Source organism: Cynoglossus semilaevis, chromosome 17 (assembly GCF_000523025.1).
Source record: "Cynoglossus semilaevis isolate Cse_v1.0 chromosome 17, Cse_v1.0, whole genome shotgun sequence".
Classification (NCBI taxonomy): domain Eukaryota; kingdom Metazoa; phylum Chordata; class Actinopteri; order Pleuronectiformes; family Cynoglossidae; genus Cynoglossus; species Cynoglossus semilaevis.
The window spans coordinates 11934990-11952329 of record NC_024323.1 but is presented as its reverse complement, the minus strand read 5'-3'; the positions used below and the strand labels follow the sequence as shown (position 1 = coordinate 11952329).

At 46.8% G+C, this 17340-nt stretch overlaps 1 protein-coding gene across 1 annotated transcript in view; it reads left to right on the top strand.

The window, feature by feature from the left end:
- tnrc18 (trinucleotide repeat containing 18) overlaps window positions 1–17340 on the top strand; it is a 41075-nt gene that overhangs the window by 17549 nt on the left and 6186 nt on the right. The window contains 20 exon segments of the mRNA XM_008330224.3: window positions 26–130; window positions 395–2173; window positions 4492–4579; window positions 4709–4920; window positions 5574–5720; window positions 6817–7001; window positions 7137–7554; window positions 7659–8654; window positions 8799–8944; window positions 9060–9190; window positions 9285–9398; window positions 9493–9679; window positions 9761–10079; window positions 10393–10605; window positions 13646–13813; window positions 14651–15147; window positions 15598–15741; window positions 16468–16609; window positions 16721–16838; window positions 17159–17306. Coding sequence (XP_008328446.1) covers window positions 26–130; window positions 395–2173; window positions 4492–4579; window positions 4709–4920; window positions 5574–5720; window positions 6817–7001; window positions 7137–7554; window positions 7659–8654; window positions 8799–8944; window positions 9060–9190; window positions 9285–9398; window positions 9493–9679; window positions 9761–10079; window positions 10393–10605; window positions 13646–13813; window positions 14651–15147; window positions 15598–15741; window positions 16468–16609; window positions 16721–16838; window positions 17159–17306 — 6257 coding nt within the window.

Sequence of the window (17340 nt, the reverse complement as noted above, 5' to 3'; positions counted from 1 at the left end):
TGACATGTTGTTTGTTTGACTCCAGGTTACCCTCCGCTGCCCAGCAGCCTGTACTCCAGCCCTTATATGTCACTGGGACACCTTGATCCCCCCTCGCTCTCTCAGCACCCGCTCTATGATTCACACAAAGGTCAGTTCTTTTCACCTGATGTTCGTAAAAAGAGAAAAATGGCTGCATATCTCTCCTTATTTTATAAAGCAGTCGTATAGAATTCTCAAGGTGTAACATTTTTATTTCTGTGATTTGTGCGAATGTCAGAGTCTCACCCATTTTATTTCAAGCTTCTTTTTCTCTCTCTGTTAAAATGCCAAAGTCAAAATGTGAACATTTTCTACTCACTTTAAAAGCAAATGTCTGTGTTTAGGTCTCATGTTTTACCTTTGTATCCTACAGAGGCGTTTTACCTGCCGGCCTCCCTCAGCCAGTCCTCTGTCCACCCGACTGCCCCCTCCAGCTCTACACCCCCTCAGAGGATGAATCGGGATTGCGGAAGAGACCGTCTCTACCAAAGGGAAAGGGAGAAGGAAAAGGAGCGGGAAAGATTGAGAGAGGAGCAGCGACCGCACAGTGTGGTGGACCTGACGCAAGAAGGGAGGAGCGAGGAAGACCGCAGGGCGAGGAGTGGAGACCGGGACAGAGAAAGGGACAAGGAGAGGGAACGAGACTCGGACAGAGACAGGGACATTTTGTCTTTTCATCCTCACCTTCACCAGCAGAAATCACACTCTCACTCCTCCTCTATGGTGGAGCACCGGTCCAGGCCGTCTCCTCCACAGCCCTCTATTGCTCCAGGTGGAGGCTTAAGCAGGCTCCACCTACCAGAGACTGACAGGGCGGGGCGGGAGGAGGACGGCAGCTCCCGACCTCATCACAATCATAACTCAAATCATAACTCGAACTCTCAATCTGACAGACTGAGGAAGAGTGACTCTGCCGCTGCATCAGTCGGGGGTCTCCATTTGTCCTACGGCCTGCCCCGCGGGCTGCAGCCGTCCGTTCTGCCCCACCCTTGCACACCCAGAGATTCTTTCAGAGAGCAGAGAGTCAGTGCCCCGACGTATGTGCCTTCTGTGGAGGTTTATGACGAGCAGGTCGGGCCCATCCAGATCGCCTCTCAGGCCCGTGACAAATACAGAGAACGGGAACGAGAGCGCGAACGGGAGAGGGAACGAGAACGCGAACGTGAACGGGAGAGCGACAGGGTGAGAGAGAGCTTTAGGTTTCCCGAGAGGAGCCTCCCAGATCACCCTCGACTCTCCCAAACCGGCGATTTGAGCAATCAGAGAGAAGAAGGTTCTGTCATTTGTTCCAATGGTTCCGTTGGAAGACGAAGTCAGGACGTGTCTTACTGTTCCAGTCAATCAAGGTTCAGCCCAGAAAGTAGGGACATCTCGAAACACTCAATGAGATTGAGCGTCGAGCGGGCAGGGGTGGAGCCTAAGTGGAATAACATCAGTCCGTTGGCTAACTATGCTACTAGTCACATGGCTGCGCTGGCAGCACAGCACGGACACACACTTCCCTCACCCCACAGCCAACCCACACAAACACAGATGTCCCACTCCCCTCAGACAACTCACCGGTCCGTTGCAAATGCACACTCCCACAACCATTCTCCACAGACGCACACGGGGTCTGGGCCCGGCGAGGAGGGGAGTCAACGACGCTACCTAGACCCGACGGCTCTCTACCGACCCGGATCACTGGTGGGAGGTTCAAGCGGTGGGGACGGAGGCGGGGGCTCTGAGCCCCCGGAGGTGTCAGCCATGCAGAGTCTAATCAAATACAGTGGGAACTTTGCCGCTGAAGGCCCTGGGTCGTCCAGACACGCCACAGATGGGAGAGTGCCCTTCGGCGGCCTGGGTAGCATCGTCATGGACGCTGAAAGAGAAAAGGAGCGAGAGCGGGAGAGGGAGAGAGACAGAGACAGAGAGAGGCTGGCGGTCGGCTTGAGTGGCCCGGGGTCATTAAGGGTACCTCCTGCGCTCAAGAGAGAACAGGAGCGGCCGGACAGCGCCCGTTCCTTTGGCCGTGAGGGCGAGGGCGAAGTGCGCCACCCTCCGGTTGGCATTGCTGTAGCGGTGGCGCGGCAGAGGGACAGTGGGAGCTCCGGCAAAACAACAAGTGGGCCTCCAGAGACACAGCGACCCCTACTGCAAACGGCTATTAAAGGTAAGAACCCTTCTACCCTTTTTTTTCCTGTTCACACCAATGCCAGTTGGAACCCAAGTCTGGTTTAAATTGTTCTTGACTGATGTGAATGAAGCGTCGCCCGACCCTCCACTCCAACACATTCTACGTTTCTCACAATCTCAAACTATTTGCGCTCGATTTATAATAGGAATCATTACTTTACTATTTCTGCTGTGCTTCACAGAACGCTACTGCGGAGAGCACAGCGACTCCCTCAGTTAAATGGTCCATAATAAGAGGTTCTTTATCACGGTGCCCCGTGAATTATAGAGTTCTCCTTTTCTCTTAGAACAAAGTCGTATTTCTCCACTTCCCATTTGACTGGTATATGTTCCCCTTAAGTTAAAACAACTTACTCAATCATGCCATGGGAGGTAATTTTTGGAGAGTCTCTTTTTGGCAGGACACTTGGCGCTCTTTGCTGCATTGCAATTTCCACTCCATCCTCGGGACGACAAGGTCACTCAGCGACCACTACGTCTCGCTCTTTTCAGTCCGTTTTGTTTCTCTCTTCTTTCTTAGCTGCATGTTTACCATGCTCTCCTCTAAGCCTCTTGCTTTTTGCGTTTTATTCATTGAGTGCTTGCCTCCTCCTCTGGGGTCTTTTAAGAGTTCCTTACCTTCTTGTCCCACTTCAGGACCCCATCTCTTTCTCCACTCCACTATTTCCTCCCCTCCACCTCCCCCGTCCTCCCCCATCATTACATTACAGAGTGAAGCTAAAAGCAACAAACAAGCCTTGAATTACAATAAGACTGTGTGCGTTGCTAAGCAATAGATCAGATTTGAGAGTGACGGACTCTGTGTGTGTGTGTGTGTCAGACGCAGTGCGTGTAGAAGGAACTGCAGCTACTACACCCTTGATGTTATGTCATCTCTGTTGGGGGTTAATTCATTTCCTGGCTGGAGCAGAGTGATTGGTTCTAATAGCATTAGTGGCTCGCTGTCACAGTGGCTCGAGAGACACGGCGGAGAATTTACACTGGGGAAAAAAACATAAAAACATAAATAACCGGAGGGACAAGGAGAAGGAGGTGATGGAGGAAGTGATCATGAGATGGGAATGTGATCGATGGGTGGACGGACAGGAAGAGAAGTGTGTGAGGAGCCAAAGGAATGAACAGAGTGTGAGGTGAAGAAACTGATAAGGAAAGGTGTGTGTGTGTGTGTCTATGCATGCAGAGGGTAATCTGTGTGTTTCTGATGCAGAGAGGAGAGCATGTGGGACAGGCTCTCTGTAACCTTGGTAACAGTGTTGAAACCTTTCTCACAGAGAGCATGTCAGATTGTTTAAGTCTCTCTGGTTTCCTTTTCCAAGCTATACACACACACATATGCACATAAACACACACACACTGTCTCTTCTTGGACAGATATTGTATAAAACTTACTGCTGCTGCTGCTCAGGGACCTTCAGTCAGAGCTGATGAGGTGAGGGACGGTTGAATGGAGAGAGGGTGAGGAGAAGATCCTCATGTTTATTCTGGATGAGTTACTGGACTTGTGCTGCTTCACTACTACTACTACGAATACTACGAATACTCTCTCTCTCCCCTTTCTCATTCTCAGCTGCTCTTTCACAGACACTTGCCGTTGGCAGCCATAATAAGCAACATGGGTTTGAGACCATGGCTATGACTGTCAATGATAGTCAAAACCAATAAGTTATATGAGCATCCCATTGACTGAGACTGAATAATAATCACCTGTGATAGTATCCAACATTCTTCAACCAAATCGAGAAAATATTCAAGTCTTTGCTCATGCAAACAAGTCACAGTATTTACCATCCAGTCCTTGTTTCTTGTTTCTTGTTTTCTGCCTGTTGTCTCTCTGTGGTATGTTTAGAACGTCAGCGCGGAGGCTGACACCGAGGTGAAAAAATAAACACCACAGGGCAGAGCAGTCTGGCAGATCGAGTGCTGTTAATTGCCCTATTCAAGCGGCTTCACCGACACGTAAAATCCTGGGCATGTTTGCTAATTCCAGTGTGGAAGAATTCTCTAGCCAGTATTGACAGTCGGTCTATTTGCAGCTAGCATACATTAGGAAAAAAAAAAAAAAAGATTATTATTTTGTGAAGTCACAAAAATATCCTGCCAGGGAATCTCATTTTTGTACAAATTATGTTGCTAAATGTGACAGTGTTAGATCACACAAAAACATACTAACGACTACAGAATCAAGTCCCTGTAGTTTCCCCGTTTGATCTTTTTTTTTTTCTTTTAAATCCTCTTTTCTAGTTTCCCCGTTTGATTTTTTTTTTTTTTCTTTTAAATCCTCTTTTTATCTCACAGATGAGGAGCGTGTGGAGGAGCGAGCTCATCATCGTGACGACAGATTGTTAGCCAGTCGACTGGAACGAGAACAGGAGAAAGTCCTCCGGTGAGTCGGTGTGAATGACCACACCTGTAGTTTTTTATTTTATTTTTTTTACTTCAGGGCATAGTATCCTATGACTATGGCAATGAATAAAAAAAATTATGAATAAAAACAACTGTGGTTTCCTTACAGAGAGCCCAAAGAGCTGGCGGATTATACCCAGATGCACCCTGCTCCTTTGTCTGGTGGCCTGACACCCAGTATGATGACACCCAGTCTCATGACCCCCAACCTTATGGTGACGGGGTCAGGGCGATGGCCTCCAGACCCATCAACTCTGACCTCTCACCCCTGGATGCCCCGGCCTGGTGCTCCCCCAGTCTGGCTGTCCAGCTCACCATACAGTATGTGGACACACTGGAAAACCTTTCACCTGTCTGATCTGTTCTGTTTAATTCCATTCAGTGCATGTTTTTGGCTCTGGTCACACAAGAGTGAACATCAACCAAACACCAACACATGGCTTCGCCGCTGCCTTGTGATTGGTGGAGCAGAAAGGGAGGTGTTTTTTTTTCTTTTTTCTATCTGTCAAATATCCAGCAACAGCCTCCAGGGGTCAAGTGCCACAGACATTCCTGATCTTTGCAGGACATTCCAGTCTTCCTCCTCCTCCACAATCAATCCTTCTCCAGAAATAACAACATCACTGCACATCTACTCCCGTGCTTCTTCTTCTTTTTTTTTTTTTTTGTGAACCTTCACATACCAGCTGAAATTACGGAACCACATGCACACAGGCACGCACAAACACACACCCAGAAATGTCCCCAAAGCCCAGCTCTGTCTAGACACTTGGGGCAAAAAAAAAAAAAAAACAAGACAAAAACCTCTGAAATGCTGCTAGACTTGGTGTTTGCTTTTGTGTGTGAACTTCATGGTAGATAGAAGCTGAGTGAATGTTAGTTTTACCTTCACCTTCCATCTCTTCACATTTTCTTTATAATATTTGTCTCTAATTGAAACCTCTTTTTTTTTCCGTTTCTGCTCATCTGTTCAGGTCTGGGACCGTCCTCACTCCATCAGACTCTCCCTCCAGGCTACCCACCCTCTCTTCCAGGCTCCTTACCCCCATCATACCAGTTTGCCAGGGACCCACAGTCTGGACAGCTCATAGTCATCCCTACTGAACACCTGCCACACTACGGTATGACAGCACTTCTGTTTGTGTCAAAGACAGGTTCTTCAACCGTTGTGGGCAAAATACCAATTAGTTGCAATTAAGCAAAATAAATATGTCTTGCAGTGTTGGGCAGTTGTTGGTATTTGGTTATCGATGTCGAGCGCCAAAGGCAATATTGTCTGTCTCCGTATGACACTGTGTGTAATCATTAAATGTATCCTCACAAATATTTATCCTTTTTTTTTTCCTTTTTCTTTTCCACTTTTTTAATGAGAGCAGAACTGAAGCTCGATTGTTATTGTTAATGCCCAGATCAGTTAAAGCAAAATAATGTCTTCTTCTGACTCCAAATAGATTTTGCCGCTGTATTCCTGCAGCTGGTCGCACGTTTACGACAAAATTTGATGAGAGTCCACTCTGGTCACTGCTGTCCATGACTAACTGCTGACAGTTAGTCATGTCCTTTCATTGTTTTCCCCTCAAAGGATGCTATGGTTCAGCCTAGTTGGTAGCCGGTGACGTGAGTGACATGAGGTTTCACGAGGCAGTGAGAAGTCTTTAATCCTTTAAAGTGACCTTTCACACACTTACAGAGGACTTTGTTTTGCTTTGGCGTAATCATGAAAGTGAAATGACTGGAGTGTAGACAAAAGAGACAGCAGCTGTCATCCAAGGAAACATTGTTTATCAAAACCACACATACACACACCTTACCAGACAATTGATGATTGTCCAATGGACCAATAGATGTACTCTATACATAAATGTATTTCTAAAAAAAATAAAATAAAATGCACCATTGATGCTCACCATAGAATGAAGATAGAGAAATTAAAAACAAAGCACACCGTGAGATGTCAATAAAAGACAAGATTAAAATTATTTTATAAATAAAAACAAATCAGGTAAATTATGGAGGCTAAACAGTAATGCAAAATAAAAAAATCAGGTAATTTATGGAGGCTAAACAGTAATGCAAAATAGTCAATCCTAATATAAATATCCACTACTCAAGATGTTTTTGAAAGGGGAAAAAATTATTTAAATTTGAGGCCGGAATTAGAGAATTGATTGAAATTCTTTGGCTTTTAAAACTAATGACTCCCTCAATATTTGACAGGCGGCGACGTGCTGGAGCGCGGGCCCCCAGTGTGGTCGAGTGTGTACGGTACAAGCAGCTCATTGCAACACGCGGCCCAACTCCAGCTCCTCTCTCAGCACCAGATGCTTCGGCAGCAGGAGCTGCTCATGATCCAGCAGCACGCGGCACAAGTACTGGAGTTACAAAGGAACGCACAGCTCGTCGTAAGTGTACAAAAAAAAGAAAAGAAAACACAGCAGAGAAGAGAGTTTCAGAACAGTGCACTCTTAACACCTTCAGCAGCAGCAGAGGCTCACGTTAGACATAGATTCAAAGCGCTGTCCTCTCACGTGTTGCAGGAGCGCTTAAAGGCCAGTGAGCATCGATCAGAAATGGAAGACAAAGCAGACAAGCGGAATACGGAGCCCAAACCCAGACCCTCCTCCATATCTTCTCCATCACCCTCCCCTGTGCTGCATCCTCGCAAGCCACCTCCTCACTCTCGTTCACCCACCCCGTCCACGTCTTCCCGTACCCTGCTGCCTCCACTCCCCTCAGCTGTGACCACCCTCAAGTCTGAGGAGGGGGGACAGAGAGTTCTGGTACCCTCGCCGGTGCCCTTGCCTCACCCGCCTTCCCCTCGCTCAGCATCTCCACCCCCGTTGTCGCCACGGCAGCCTAAACAGGAGACAGCAGAGGAGGAGGAGGAGATGGGCCGGAGGGAGCAGAGGGAGAGACGGAAGTTGGGCTCTACTCCTTTTCAGGGAATTTTCTCAGGTGTGTCTTCCATAAGAAAATAAAGGAATAGTTTTAATGATGTCAACGAATGTTTAAGACAAGGATTTGATATTGTTATAAAACCGGTCTCTCTGTTGTTACAGATGTTCCTCAGGGCTACCCATACCAGTCTCTCGCTCCCCAGTTTGGCTCATCTTTCCCACCATACCACATCCCCACAGCCACGACAGCAAACGCTGACCTGGCCCTGCACCACCGCTCCTCACCCTCGGCCGTGCCCGAGCCCTCGGCACATCTCCATTCTAGGCTTATTGAAAGAGACGTCAAGGCACAGAAACCAGAACCATCAAAAACAGGGTGTTTTCTCAAACAAGAACCTGACGTGGAGCGGTCTCCGCCGAACATCCGTCAGGAGCCTCGGCCGCCCCTTTGTCAGAGCTGCAGCCCTATAGGAGCCACCCAGGACAGGCACATAGACGAGGAAGCTCCCAAGCCTCAGCCACTACCTCTGTACGTCCCCAGCCTTTTACCACATCAAGACGAAAAACTGGAAGACGTCAAAGAGGACGAGAAGGAAGCAGGCCAAATAAAAATGGAAGTGTTATCGTACTCGTGTCAGGCAGCGTTTCCTTTACCTCCTCCACTCACAGAAGCCGAGGCCAAACCACAGGACATCAAGGAGGCCGAGCGGACGCCGTATTCCCCGTGCATCACTGCAGAGCCACACTGCCAGGAGTCTGACCGGAGTCACAGTGACCTACTAGAGCGGACCGCCAGTTCTGTGTGCGAACAGGAACGTCACCATGACACTCCACGCGACTCGCACACTCCCAGTCAGAAAGAAATCAGTGCAGAGACTCAGGTTTCTCCCGCTGTCATGTCCAACTCCCCACTCCCGCTGGTCACTCACGCTGAGGATCCGATGATGGGGTTGTTCACCCTGTTGACCGCTTGCGAGATGGCCAACCAGAGCCGTTCCGAAACGCCACCTGCTCCTATACTCCTACCTCAGGTAGAAATCCTTGCTGCCGGTGCAGATTGTAGCAGTGCAGGGAGTCTGGAGATGGTGGCGCTGGAGGGCATGGCCCTGCTCGCCCAAATGACCCCCAGAGACGTGGAGCAAATCAGCCTGGAGCAAGGTGAGTAAGCATGAGAAAGTGAGAGGTAAATGTAACAAAAGGCTGGAAGAATGGAGGCACCAGGAGCCGGAATGAATTTGATTTAAAAAAAAAAAACATATATAAATATGTTTGTTTTAATTTTGTAATTGTGATCTAATTTAGATTCAGAAATTGGGAGTCTGGACTGTCTTCTCGAAGCAAGCAAAACAATCCTGTTAGAGGCGATAAAGGAACAGTCCCACATTAATCTTCCCAGAACACTGGATCCCAATAAGAAGTACAGCTGGAGGCAGAGGAAGGAAGAGCCGGTACTATGACGACAAAATCAGTGCAGTGTAGAAAAAAAAAAATCCATCGAGTGGTAAAAACATTCAACAGTCTCCACTCTTATCCCCCCGCCCACCCTTTTTTCTCGCCCCGCAGCTGTATGGTAAAATGTCTGACATTTTGGATGCAGTGGAGGTGGAGTACCGTGTCCAACTGGCGGAGATACAGAAGACGTATAAAGAGAGACAGCGGGAGCTGAGCAAGTTGCAGAGACGCAGAGACAAGCAGTGAGTGCTACTGAGCTCGGCTCTCGTGAATTAAATCGATCAAACCACAAGTTCACATCTTTAAACTTTTTTTTTCTCCCCCCGTTCGTGCCAGCGAGCGACATCAGCAAGAGGATGAGAGGCGGAGTCTCACCAGACGGGGCAGAGGGCGACCGAGGAAGAGAAAACAATTGACCACGCCCACTAAAGTGGAGAGCCGACCTGGAAAGTGAGTGAATGTGACTGAGAATTGATTCTGGGAAATGAAAAATGCTCTGGTTTTAACCAGTGTAAAAAAAAATTTTTTTTTTACTTCCACTCAGGTTGTTGAGTAAGAGAGTGCAATACTCTGATGACTCTGAAAATGGGGAAGGACAGAGAAAGAGGTTCCGTTTGTCCAGGGAAGAGGAAGCGACGGAAACAGGAAGTGGAGGAGTGATGCAGAAGAAGAAGAAAAAGAAGAAGAAGAGCTGGATCGACCAAGAGCTGTCCAGCAGTCACCCTCTGGAGGTAACGCACTTTACAGCAGTGTTTGAATGAACATTTTCCAAATCATCCATTCACCATATTGTTTGTGTGTCACATGGTCAGGCGCTGAAGGCGAAGCGCAGCCACATGTGTGAGCAGGAGCAGCTGGCGTCGGATCTGGACAGAGCTCTGTCACTGTCTCAGCTGAGCTCCCTGGGCGTGTCCTGCAAACTGACCTCTAACCCGAAGTCAGAAAAGTCAAAGGTCAAGACAGCGGAAAGTCGGAATAAGGAGCGAGCCGTTCATTCTTCTTCTGTCAAAGGGGGGAAACACAAGACGGCAGCCAAGGCGGCCGTTTCAGAGACTGTCCCGAAAGTGAAAGGTCAGAAGAAGACATCTTTGTTCTCACCTGTGAGGTCAGAGTTCAGCAGCTGCTCCAACAGTGAGTACCTGAAGTCGCACCTGTGTCCAGATGGACACAGAACACTTGTAAAAGGCCATTAATTCATGTTTTCAAAAAAGGGTCATTCTAATTAAATGAAAGGTATACGAGAGAGTAAGGTGCACTTTCTCCGTTTGCCACAGGAGGCACTCTTAACAAATTTTAAATGAGCTTGGTTACTTTCTCTGGTTTTCGATTGATTTTTTTTTTTTCTCCCCCTTGTCATTTGTTAAATTAATAACCACACTTTTCTTTTTTTTTTTCTCCCTCCTTGTCACTTGTTAAATTAATAACCACACTTTTCTTGCACCAGACTCAGACTCAGAGGAGCACAGTTCGGATCGAAGGGGCTGGCCCCCTCTCTCAGGGACACATTCCCACGGTAACCCGACCAGAAAGCGGCGCTCCGCATCGTCGCCGACGTCCCTGCTGTCCAGTCAGAGGTCTCAGAAGAAGAAACACAAGCACTTATCTCTGCTGCTGCAGGAGGCAGACCTCAGCTCCTCTGACGACTCCTTCGACCAAGGTTACTGACCAAACCTCCTTCGCTGTTGAGTCCGACAGTGTTGTCTTTAAGGCCTTGTCAAAGCTTGTGTCTGTGTTTGCCTTTCGGCCGTCGTTCTCAGACTGTGCTTTAGCTCGATGAGCTCTACCTCTTTTGCCGCTGGCTTCTCTGCAAAGTTGCCTTTTGAAGAAAGGAGAAAAAACAGAGTTAAAACTATTTCTATGGTGTTTTTTTATTGCCTGGATTGCAAATCATTTTTGTAGCATTTGTACATTTTGACAAATTGTGTGAACTGTGAGATTTTGCTGTACTACAGATTGGTACCCAAAAGCTTTATTAAAGGTGTTGATATGATTGGTACAGAAAGCCCAGCGCTGTGGTCCTTGTGTCTGCTTCATCTGTCTGTCCGTCTCTGTCAGTCTGTCCAGCTGCCACTGCACCTCACACATCTTTTAGTGCTCTGTTAGTCAAATATCCCTTCAGTTCACACGAAAAGGTTTTACTTTTGTGAAACACGATCTCAGAGCACGCAGAATTGAATCTGACCAGCGGGCGTTATGGCGAAGAAATTTCAAATAAAGACAATTTGGTGACAGTTTATCTGGTGTTTCATGTTTACGTTAAAACCTAATGTGATGGATGATGTGGCCTGGTGTTCCATGATGTGGGAATGTGGAAGGAAGACGAACCAAAAGTGATTGTGGTAGATGTTGGGGATATTTGGACAATAGAGCTTCTGTGTCTGTCGCTACTAAACCTTCAAATAACCCTTCTCCCTTTATGTTGCTCTCAGATACCTTGCTCTGTCCACTCTCACCACTGTCCCACCCGACCTCTGACCCCGCACTCCTCTTCATACCTCTCCTATGCTTTGAGTGTCTCTCAGCCTGTTCCATGTGCTTGTGCTGCTGCCACTGCGACATTACAGAGGCTTGGCAAGGACTAGCGCAGCCTTGAGCCTGCGCTAACCTCGCTGCGGCTAGTCTACTGTGGCTAAAGCTTTGCTTGAGCTAGACTTTGCTAAGGCCAGGCTGCGCCACGGCCAGGCTGTGCTCTCACCGCCGCCGCGCTGCCCCACCTTGCCTGAGGCCACACCCCTGTCACCTGCTCTGTAAGTAGGAAGTGCCCCTCCCTCTATTTGTCGTTGACAGCTAACATGGACTTGTACTGAAATTGATTTTGATTGATCACGATTAACTTGAATTTTTTTTTTGTTGGTTGGTCTAGTCCCTACAAAAATTGAACAACAGTGGTTACTTTCTAAGAAGTCCGTAGAGAGCAGCCATTGTTACTCCAACCCAGTTTATTCCACGGGGCCTCACAGGGCTGTCCTCAGTGCCTGCTTGTTGCTTTGTGTGCTTGCTGCAATTAACACCCTATGGATTCACAGTACAACATGATAAACATTTCAAAGAATTTCAACATCTTTTTCAAAATAATTTCTATTGATGTTGAGATTGGAGAAAAGCTTCATTAAATTCAAATACGGTGTTTATATCAACCAGTCATTGGAAAAATCTGGAAATATTTGGACTGTTTTTGTTTAACACATACCTGTTGTCCCACTTTATTTATGTCTATTTTTTAAATGTAATAATGAATTTCTCTGTTGAAGTCATGTGACATTTACTGTCTTGTGATTCCAACGACCTTGTGCTGTGCATTCATCCTGAAGGCTAACCCTCTAACGCCTGAGGAGATGCTCCTCCCCTTCACCTTTTAACCCACAGCTAACAGCTAACATCCAGACGCTAACCAACAGTGTGGCTGTAATACTCACGGGTGACGAATTGAAGCCAAACCAATAACATGTTGTGTCTTTGAATATGTTTCTTTTTCATCTGCCCCACCACCAAAAAAAACAAACAAAACCCCAAACGGCCGAAGCTTGGTGTTTCCTTGAGAACAATGTTTGACTGACTGTATGTCATATTTGTGTTGAACTGGCTTGAGATCTGGTGACTCATCAACCCCCCCACCCCCGCCCCCGCAGCCTCCTGCTGCTGTTATGGTAGAACCCACGTCCTTTTGAAATGGCAGTTGAGAACAGTGATCAGTCAGGAGCTCTCTGCAGTGATTCACTGACTGTTGTATTACTGGACTGAACAAAAGGTAAAGAATAAAGACCCTCCTCAGGATATCAGCCACCAGAGGCTCTCACTGTTTGTCCATCCATTGTGAACACGGTGTGGGATGAGTCATCTCACCATGTTTGCTGCTACATTGAACTCTCAGAAGTGCCTTTATCTTCACAGTCGGGGCTTCTTGTTTTTTTTTTGTTTTTTTTTCTCCCCCTTCAACTAAGATCTCAGAATAACACCCGTCTGTGTTGGACCGATGGAGCGTTCTGTCTTTGTAGATGCACACACTCATCAGATGAATGTGTTTCTTAATACGTTGCACTAATGCGAGAGCGCCACGGTCATTGAAACATTGTCCTTTGTCCCCGCTCCAGTCTCCCTCCTCCGTTTAATGACACCGTCAATCGATGTTCTCACCGAATCACAAGCCAGTTGAGCAGCTTATGACCGAATCAGTGCAGAATCAGAATCAGAATCGGCCGCGGCCTGCTCAGCGCTCCGCAGATTGGATTGATTGGATGTTGAGAGCTGACTTCTGTCAGAGTTTTAATTCGTCACCCGTCCGTGTTTGTGCACTTTGTGTCCTCCACGGCCCTGACTGAGGAGGAAGTGGAGTTTTTCCTCCTCTCTCAATTTGTCACAATGAAAGGCTGTTAATGATCTGAGTGACTTTCAGCTGCTTTAAGTGTGTGTGTGTGTGTGTGTGCTGTATCTTGCTTACACAGCTTAATACTAAAGGTAGGCTGCTGATGTTTTGGAGAGTGTTTCTCCTGGTAGTCCTTTCACTGGTGTTTCTGTTGGTATTTTGTAGCTTTTAATTATTTTCCTGTTTGATACAAATTTTGCAAAATTCACATTTAAAGTCTGTGTATTTCTGGTGTTTTTAATTTTTTTTCGCGGTGTATTCTCTGGGTTGACATTCAGAAAAAGAATCATCTCTGAGCTGAAAACATTGTTTTTTTTCTTTCCTTTTTAAACAGAAACTTCAGATGATGACGACGAAGAAGATTCTGAGTCTGACGATGGCGGCTGCGAGGAGAGCGGGTTGGGTATGCTGGCCAGGTTCGCAGCGAGCGCGATCCCTGTCAGCTCCGCCCCACTGACCCTCCTCCACGACGGCAAACACCGCAGCAGGCCAAACACTCTGGGTAAATGACAAAAACTAATTAGGAGTGACGAAGCCTCAACCCCCCTGTCCAAAAAACAGAGAATGAAATATGGATTACCTTGCAGAGAGTTTAGCAGAAATGAGAAAATTACAACAACAAAAAAAGATTCCCCACGGTTCCATTGATGGAAAATGAGAACCTTGTTTCTGACTGATTCCCACTGACAGCAGCACCAGCATTTATTCAGGATTAGGATATTGATCCATGGTTAAATATTCATCCATTTATAATTGTCACGTCAGGGTGCCCATAATGATTCCAGTTGTGAATTATGTATAAGTTTCAAATGAATCAATAGACCAGTCACTGTATCATTGATTTTTTTCTAGAAAATCTAACTCCTTAGTTTATTACCAGCCGCATGTTTATGAGCAGAGTCATCACCAGGGAGAGAGAGAGAGAGAGAGAGAGTGTGTGTGTGTGTGTGTGTTCCTGCTCTTACTGCCTGTGAGGACTTTGTTAAAATAATGTTATTGTTTGTGAGGATTAAACATCATCATCTTCAGGCCCAGTTCATCACACAACGACAGAATTACTGTCAGATTGTTTTATTATGTTTCCTGTAGACTTTTAATTACAGGAAACCTGTGGTTCACAGACTAGAATGAAACTATGATATGAACTACTTCAGTAGTCTAGTAATGGAAAAATAGTCTGTAATTACCTAAGATAATTAGCACTAATTTGTCTCCTTTTTTTTTTAACTGGTACCGAGGCCTTGTATTGTGTTATATGTTATATATGTACTATACTGTAGTACTAAGATATTTTATAATGTTCTGACCTTTGTCGCTCATCTGTTTCTACCTCTGTTAGGTTCATCTGAATGTGAGTGGTCAGACTCTGGCTCAGACCTGCGGCTGAGGAAGTTCCCCTCTCTGCTCCATGGTAAACGCTCTGCCCCAGAGCTCCCCCTCCTCCCGCCAGTGTCCCGGCGAAGCGAGCAGACCAGCCCCAACAAACGAGAAGAAGCACTTGTAGCCAAACGCAAGCCTCTGCCCAAGCCACGCCCCTCGCCTCGTTCTCCCCGACGGTTCAGCTTTGACCTGAGCAGCTCCGGGTTCGGGGGCTTCAGCGAGGACGAATCGTGGAATCGACGGCGCAGCGAGAGGATTTTCCTGCACGATGCCTCCACCTCAGCCAATCAGATTTCAGTCTCGTCCTCTGGTTCAACCAATCAGAACTCGTCCCCTTCCTCTTCCTCTTCTTCCTCCTCCTCTTCTTCCTCCAGCCCAGCAGCACCGCTCACCCAAAAACCAACCCCTAGACCCAAACCCAGTCAGCCCAGCAAAGAGGGGAAAGATTTGGTGAAGGTGCGTCAATAATTAATACGGCTCTCGCTCGAACAAAGAAAAGTTTTTCTTTCTCAACTCCAATCTTTGTACTTTGTTCCTTTTTGACTCTGCTCCTCATTCAAACTCTGGTTCCCTCGCTTTCCTTGTCTCTTGTGCATGAACTTCTGTGTGAATGTGAGTGTGTGTGTGTACAGGAGACGGAGTGTTTAAGTGTTTGTGTCAAAGTGCCAGCAGGGTTTCCCTGGATTTCACTCACTGCAGCTCTCCCCTGCTGTCTGTGTCATGTTGCTGACAAGAAAGGACAACTGCAGGCAGCCTAGCAACATCCCGCCCTTGTGTGTTTGAGTGTGTGTGTTTGAGTGTGTGTGTGTTTGTGTGCCAGCATGTAAATCGATTCAGCAAATCTTAAATGCCTTCACTTGTTTCTCATGCATTTTTTAACGGTGCGTCGTTGCTTCTGTGAAACAGAAAAAGAAGCTGAAGGACTCTCCTCCTCCTCCTCTGCCCGTGAGCCCGTCCAACAACTGCAGTCCAATCACGGAGAGCCCTGGGCCACTGAGCCTCAGCCCTGCGCGCAAGAGCCAACCAAAAGCCAAGGCCAGGTCCAGAGAGGTCAGTGGCCTGATGGTGGAGTCATTAAGGATGTGAACTTAATTATCCTGAGAGGTTCTGACTCTGGGACATTTCACTTAATAATTTCTAAAGTGCCAACACACACTGTAGTTTTTTCCTCCTGATGTTTCAGTGATTTGTGCTGGAAAAATGAACTGATTCTCCCTGTGTGGTAATTAACATTAACATTCCTGGGTGATTTGAAACAGTTTTTCTAAAGTTCCTGCTTAAGTGTCTGATTACTCACCCTCTACCATGAGCTTGTTTTGGCAACAGTGTAGACTGAAGAGGAAACATGTGGTACAGTTCACTGTGGTGGTGAAATAAAGAGAACAATTATGTGTAATTCAACAACACTGGTGCCTTAGATGTGTCAGCGTTGTGATGTGTCAACCTTGTAACTTAGTGAGTTGCCACAAATAAAAAATCCTGGGAGGTGTTGCATAAAAAAATTTTTTTTTTTTTGGTATTTTTGTTACAGACTAATGCATTGTTTCCCAAAGACTGGGTCGCAAGAATTTTTTTTTTTTTTTTGGGGTCGTCTTGCATCATGTTTCCCAGGAGTTTACGAAGGGAAACACTGGTAAAAAATATGGGTCCCCAGAAAAAAGGTTGGGAAACACTGGACTAATGGACACCAGACAGTTTGCAGTAAATGGTTGCTTCAGTGGAATATAAACTAATGTGTTTGTCTGTTGTTTTGTTTTGTTTTTTTTTGTGGTGCAGACTTCCAGGGGAGCAGTCAGCCGCCTGATGGAAAGCATGGCAGCAGATGAAGACTTTGAGCCCAACCAGGACAGCAGCTTCAGTGAGGACGAGCTGGTGCCTCCGCGCAGCCTCAGTGTTCCGGAGAGATCGTCTTCACCAGGTCGGCCGCACGCATCACACTTTCTCACACTTTCTCACACTTTCTTACACTCAACCCGAATGAAACGTCTATGTGAGTGTTGATCACGTACGTATCTCTGTGTGCACTCAGCTCCGGTGCAGTGTGTGTTGGACAAAGACTCTCTGGTGGATGGACTTCGAGTTCTGATCCCAATGGATGACCAGCTCCTGTACGCTGGACACGTGAACACCGTGCACTCCCCTGACATGTGAGTGCGTTCGTTAAATCCTAAATCAGAGCAACGTGATTGATGTGCAGCCTTTAAATAGAGGCAACACACATCTGTTTACACTATTAAAAGATGCAAATCAATCAGCGTGTTCCACTTTCTCTCTACACACAAACTTTGCTGGCCTTGATTCGCAGAAGTACCTGATGCAGGTGCAACTCGGGCCGATCCAGGAAAAACACTGCCCTGATTTGAACTGTCACTTCTTGGTCCACTTTTTCGCTCAGTGTGCTTAAGGGCACTGTGATATTTTAGGTACTGTTAATTGATGATAATATTTCTGTGATTCCTCTCCGCAGATATAGTGTGGTGGTGGAGGGAGAGCGAGGGAACCGACCACACATCTACTGTCTGGAGCAACTGCTGCAGGAAGCTGTAAGTGAAAACCTGAGGCCTGAACCTGAGCTGCTCTCAACAGTTAGATTTAAACTTAAAAGAAAACAGAAAGTTTAAGGTGAAGTGATGCCACATCGGTTGAAGA